The 6,768-nt window shown below is 50.2% G+C and overlaps 1 protein-coding gene across 1 annotated transcript; it reads left to right on the top strand.

Moving 5' to 3' along the window:
* Positions 1 to 2,541: 2,541 nt before the first annotated feature.
* On the top strand, positions 2,542 to 4,547 carry LOC109736590 (berberine bridge enzyme-like Cyn d 4). The gene has a single exon (XM_020295803.4). The coding sequence runs from the start codon at positions 2,602 to 2,604 to the stop codon at positions 4,171 to 4,173; it is 1,572 nt and encodes a 523-aa protein (XP_020151392.1). The 5' UTR covers positions 2,542 to 2,601; the 3' UTR covers positions 4,174 to 4,547.
* The last annotated feature ends 2,221 nt before the right edge of the window (positions 4,548 to 6,768 follow it).

Here is a 6,768-nt window from a genome sequence, read left to right as displayed (position 1 = left end):
GATTCTTATTCCTACATAGGATTGGTTCCTATCCTTCACATTTCATAGGAAAATAAAAATGAGCCTAGACTCAATGGAAAAAATTCCTTGGTGTCAACTAAATGACATCTCGTTTCCTATTCCTACTCATAGGATTTAAGATACATGTTATCTCATTTCCTACAAAATTCCTATTCCTACGATAATCCTATCCTATGAACTAAAAGAGGCCTTAACTAGCAAAATATTAATGCATATCATAAAAATTATATTAGCGGATTCGTATTTGAATGTAGTTTCCAATGATATTATGTTCACTTTTGGTTTGATGGAAACTTATATTTTATTAGTTTCCTTCCATTCAACCTGGGAAGGGACTATTAAACATGGACCAAGATTGTGTGGAGGAAGAACCCTGCTATACACACGACAGTACAGAGACGTTTTTCTGAACGATGCTGAAGTTCACGCCATCTGATGCACGCAGCAGCACTGCTCCACCGTTTGATATATGAAAAGTCTAACGCCCACACGCGTGGGCGTCTGGCAACTCGCCCACACGCATGGATCCTCGTCCAACCAATTCTGTACGAATCTTGGCGCGTTCTAGCAGTTTTTGTGTGCCACGTAGGACTAAGTTGGTGTGTGGGCATTCATTCCGTCGCCCACACGTCCTTTTTTCACCACACGGGGGGCTGGTGTGTGGGCGTTTAGCAATTCGCCCACACACTAGTTTCACGTACGCAGAAGGGGCTGGTGTGTGGGCGTTTATCACTTCGCCCACACGCCCGTCTCCTAGCCCACACCCAAAGCTGGCAGTTGCCATATGTTTCTGCAGGTACATGGCAACTGCCCTAGCTTTGCTTGTAAGCAGATGGCAACTCTTCTTTTACCCGAGTTGCCATGTGTTTTTGCATGGTACATGGCAACTGCCGTAGTGTGCACGTAAGCAGATGGCAACTCTTTCTTTTACATGGCAACTGCCCTAGCGTGCTTGTGAGCACATGGCAACTCTCTCTTTTACCCGAACATGTTTTTTTGCCATGCCTTTTTGTAGTGCTACATGGCAATTGCCTAGTGTTAGTGGGTGGCAACTCCTAAAGTTTTAAAATTATGGCAACTGCAGTAGATCAGACCATACATGGCAACTGCAGTTGAGCAACCATGGCAACTGTAGTTGTCCGACATGGCAACCGAAGTTCAGCGACATGGCAACTGCAGTTAAACGAACATGGACGAGGGTCTGGACCATGGCAACTGCGGGACGCGCGGTGACTGTCACGCGGACGTGCGGGACCACGAGATACGAGGCCTGACGTACGGGGCGTGTGGACGTTATCTATTTCGCCCACACGCACGCGTGTGAGAGGGATCGGGAGGGGGAAAAAAGGTGTGTGGGCATTACTTTTTTTACCCACACGTAGGTGTGTGGGCTGTTTCTCTTATACACCACACAAAATGTGTGGGCAGACCCTCTAACACCCACACGTGTGACATTTATCGGCGTCCTTGATATAAGTGTTGGCTGCATGTCGTGTGTGTACCGTCGTGTGCACAACAATTTCGGTGGAGGAAGGACATTGTCAAAAACTCTATGCATCGTCCTTGCAAGGGTTCTATTTACCCGTGTAATTAAGTAGTAGGTCCTTGATTGCCTGCCAACATGAAAATGCCAGAAGTTCCCACTAAAACAAACAGCTGGCCTTAATTAAATATCTTCGAGCTTTCGGGCAATTAGGAGGCGATGGTGTACTTTCTGCTAGAATCGACGGAAACCATGAAAAAATCTGCACATCTCAAGTCCTCCTCACGGCCTGAGCTTTGATGGCCCGTCGTCATCTTTATTTGTTGTGCCTACGCCACAAGGAACCATTAAAGCTTGGCAATTTGGGACAAGACAGGCACACAACAAACTGTTTAGTACTACTACAACCTCGGTCGTGGAAGAAGAGTGAAGGCTGAGCGATGTCTATGAAACCTAAGCCACAACCAAAATTCTGTCACGCGGTTTCCTCATTATCCAACTCGTTTAATTCTACGTAGAAGAAACGTCCTTATTGATAGCTGCATGTACCATGTACATGTAGCATGTGTCACCGTCAAAGCGGATGAATCTTGCTCGGGTCACATTCAGCGTGCGTGTATGAAGTGGAGTATGCTTGGAGATCGCCCAAACCAAACCAATTTAGTCGTTGTGAACTGCCGTCGCGTGGCCATGAAACAAAATCATCAATCTCCAAAAGCGTGGGTCGGTCAGTTGAGGCGTCGACGCCAACCGCAAGCTCGATCGCCCCGGAGTGAAGCTCAAGCTTAAGCATGCCATTGCCAATCAATCGGCTGCGATGCGATTCCGTTCCTACTAAGAAGATGTTTAACGTGCGCGCCATATCATGTTAAGATTTTTAGAAACTAACTAACCAGTAGAATCGACGCTTGGCCTGACGTGCACGCAAAACCATCCGAAGCTCCTCGCACACGCAGTGAACCAGTGGAAACATATACTAGTACTCCTACTGTGGTAGGAGTAGTGTTCGAGCAGAGCAGTATATAAAGGAGCCAGCTCCGGCCAGCTTAGGCACACTACTCCTACTTTCTTAGCAGCCAGAGAAGAAGCAAAAGGAAATGGCTACGCTCAGAGGCAGAGGCCTGGCGCTCGCGTTCCTCGCGAGCCTCCTCCTCGCCGCAGTTCCTTCCATGGCCTCCTCCGACGACTTCCTCCAGTGCGTGCGGGACAAGATCGCCGGCGAGCTGGTGTACACGCAGTGCTCCAGCAGCTTCGCCGGCGTGCTGGTCAACTACATCAAGAACGCCAAGTTCGTCAACACCACGGCCAAGCCGCTGTGCATCGTCACGCCCACCGACGCGTCGCACGTGCAGGCCGCCATCCGGTGCGGCCGCGGCCACGGCGTGCGCCTCCGCGTGCGCAGCGGCGGGCACGACTACGAGGGCCTGTCGTACCGGTCGGCGCGGCAGGAGGTGTTCGGCCTGCTCGACCTCGCGGCGCTCCGGGCCGTCAGCGTCGACGAGGCGGCGTCCACGGCGTGGGTCGAGTCCGGCGCCACCATCGGGGAGCTCTACTACGCCGTCGCCAAGAACAACCCCCGCCTCGCGTTCCCGTCCGGCGAGTGCCCCACCATCGGCGTGGGCGGCCACTTCAGCGGTGGAGGGATTGGCATGATGATGCGCAAGTACGGGCTCTCCATCGACAGGGTGGTGGACGCCAAGCTGGTGAACGCCAACGGGGATCTCCTCGACAGGGCCGGCATGGGGGAGGACCTGTTCTGGGCCATCCGCGGCGGCGGCGGCGGCAACTTCGGCGTGGTGCTCTCGTGGAAGGTGCAGCTGGTGCCAGTCCCGGCCACGGTGACAGTGTTCAACATCGCCAAGACGCTGGAGCAGGGCGCCATCGACATCCTCACGAAATGGCAGGACGTGGCGCCGGCGCTCCCCAGCGAGCTCACGATCACGGTGATGGTGACGGGGCAGCAGGCCGTGTTCCGGGCGCTGTACCTCGGCGAGTGCGGCTCGCTCGCCTCGACGATGCGCGACCGCTTCCCGGAGCTGAACATGACGAGCGCCGACTGCCAGCCCATGACGTGGCTGCAGTCGGCGGCGCTGTCCTTCTTCAGCTTCACCAACAGCAAGCCGGTGGAGGACGTGCTCCTGCCGAGACCCGCCAGCCCGACCACCTTCAGCAAGGGCAAGTCCGACTACGTCCGGCGCGCCATCCCCAAGGCGGTGTGGAAGGAGATCTACGCCAGCTGGTTCACGATGAAGGGCGCCGGGGTGATCGTGCTGGAGCCGCACGGCGGGTTCATGTGCGGCGTGCCCGAGGACGCCACCCCGTACCCGCACCGGCGCGGGGTGCTGTACGTGATCCAGTACATCGCGTACTGGATGAGCGCCGACGGCGGGCCGGCGGCGACGAGCTGGCTGGACGGGTTCTACGGGTTCATGGCGCACCACGTGACGAAGCACCCGAGGGAGGCGTACGTCAACTTCCGGGACCTGGACATCGGGCAGAACGCGCTGGAGGACGACTTCGGCGCCGCCGAGAACGCCAGGTTCTGGGGCCAGCGCTACTTCCTCAGCAACTACGAGAAGCTCGCCAAGGTGAAGGCCGCCGTTGATCCCACCAACTACTTCAGGAACGAGCAGAGCATCCCGCCCATGGCCAACCAGCCACGCGAGTGAGCAGAGAAGGGTTGCACGCCAAGGCAAGGCATCCATCGGATCAACAAACTAAATCATTCATGGCCGACGATGGTTTACTTTGCTGGGTAAAGAATGCTGCTACTGTCAGTTGTATTGGATTGGATCCTTCGTGACGACTACTGGTTCAGACGGTTTACTTTCCTGGTTAAGAAGTGTCGGTTGTATTTTTTATCCTTGTTCTGATGTCTAGTTGTCTACTAGTACTACAGTTGAGACAGTGTACTTTCCTGCAAGAAACAATTGTCGGTGAGGGTGTGATGCTTCTTGAGATGTTAATGGCCATTCGTGGCATGTAGCGTGTTTGTGTTATTGTTCATTAATTGCACCAGTACTAATTGTCTGGTCTTTTAATATCCGACCGACCACTCGATTTTCTGTTTCTGTCTTTACTTTTAGGGAAACACTAATGTTCACACGTGTGGGCGTTTCCCAACTCGTCCACACGTCTGGATCGTCGTTCACTGTCTTTTGCACGAATCTTGACACAAAAAGGTGAATTTGGTGTGCCACGTAGGACGAGGCTGGTGTGTGGGCGTTGGAGAGTTTGCCCACACGCCCGCGCCACACTGTTTGCCAGTTGCGCTGTGTGGGCGAACTAGTTTCTGCCCACACAGTCACCACCTAGTTCATGCGCGTGTGGGCGAACTGCTTTTCGCCACACGACACTCCTACGTTGTGGATGGCAACTGCAGTTACGCGAACATGGCAACTAGGTAAACACACATGGCAACTGTGGTTCTTTGCTAGACGGCAACTGCAGTTGCGCGTACGTGGCAACCAGATAAACACACATGGCAACTGTGATTAACAATACATGGCAACTATGGTTGGACCACACGTGGCAACTAGGTAAACACACATGGCAACTACTGTTTGACCATATGTGGCAAATAGTTAATCACACACGGCAACTACGGTTTGATTACACGCGGCAACTACCATAAATTAGACATAGCAACTATAGTTAACCAAAACAGATAGAGTTGCCATGCTTTTACAACTACACTTGCCATCCTAAATAACTACATCTGCCAACCAGGATGGCAACTAAATCGTCATCCCGCGGGGCACCTAAGGTAGCTGCGCCAGGACGTGTGGGCATTTTTGCTTCGTGCCACACGCATGGGGTGGAGATGAGTAGTACTTGTTGGGCGTGTGGCACGAAGTAGCCGCGTCCACACGTGTGGACAATTTTAATGTCCGCCCACACACAGCCCGTGTGGGCTACCTCCTACTCACACCACACACGGTGTGTGGGCGCATGTCGAATATACCACACGTGTGATGGATATCGGCGTCCTACTTTTATAGTTTGAACACTGGAGGGTCCCGAAGGAGCATGGGTTTCATTAATCTCTTGATTAAGAAAATGACAGAAATGCTAAATGTATGCCAATTCCTAGCAAAAAAACTGAACACGTCAGGATTTGCCATGCTTGCGGAAGAGAACTGCCACGACATGTAATTTGTTATAAAAAAGTTGATTTGCCATGTTTAATGCTAAAAGTCTGGTAATTCGTAGCAAAAAAACTGAACACGTCAGAATTTGCCATGCTTGTTGAAGGGATTTGCCAGGCTCGCGACATGTAATTTGTTAAATAAATATTGGTTTGCCATATTTAAATTTTTTGAGATTTATAGTGTTGTTCAAAAAGGATGCGTTTAGCTAGTGGTCATTGGCTTACTAGTAATCCCGAGTGGTTGGCCGGATTTAAAAAATGTTGCTCCCCTCTATTCCATATTAAGAAAAGTACCCTGTGAACAAGTGTGAACACATTTAATTTAGATTTTATTTTTTAAAGGATACGTATAATGAGTGGTCGTTGGCTCACTAGTAATTCGGAGTGACCGGGTGTTGGTCCCGCTAATCCATACTAAGAAAAGATCCATATGAATAAGTGTGAACACAGTTTAATTTAGATCTCATTTTTTAAAAAATGCGTCTAACGAGTGATCGTTGGCTTGCTAGTAATTCAGAGTGGTTAAGTGTTGGTCCCATAATCCCTACTAGAAAAGTACCCATATAAATATGTGCGAACACATTTAATTTAGATTTTAAAATTTTCTAAAAGGATGTGTCTAGTGAGTGCTCGTTGGCACGCTAGTAATCCTGAGTGTCTGACCAGATTCGAAAAGTGTTGGTCCGCTAATTCATATTAGGAAAGGTATCTATTGAACAAGCGTGAATACATTTATTTCATATTTTTATTTTTTAAAGCCGTAACTTTTGAATTGAAAACTGAAATTAAGATACGTTTTCACCATCGTTGGGGATATCGTTTATCGAGAACTTATCGGTCGACCAATGATAAGGCGTAAATCGGCCAGTTTATCGGCATATCGGCCGATTTATCTTATCGGTCACACACCGGTAAGCGATAAATCAGCCGATTTATCGCAATATCGGAAGATATCTTGAACAGTGGTTTTCATCATTGGAATTCCTGCGACGTGCTCTTCAAAACTATATATCATTGGGCATGCTCAATGAATTTTGTGTGTGCAATTTAGTCCCTATTATGTGCAACTATGTAGCAATCGATGTGCAACTGCCTAGCAGTCAATGTGCAACTT

The sequence above is a fragment of the Aegilops tauschii genome, chromosome 7 (assembly GCF_002575655.3).
Source record: "Aegilops tauschii subsp. strangulata cultivar AL8/78 chromosome 7, Aet v6.0, whole genome shotgun sequence".
NCBI lineage: Eukaryota > Viridiplantae > Streptophyta > Magnoliopsida > Poales > Poaceae > Aegilops > Aegilops tauschii.
This window is presented reverse-complemented; position numbering and strand designations above follow the sequence as displayed.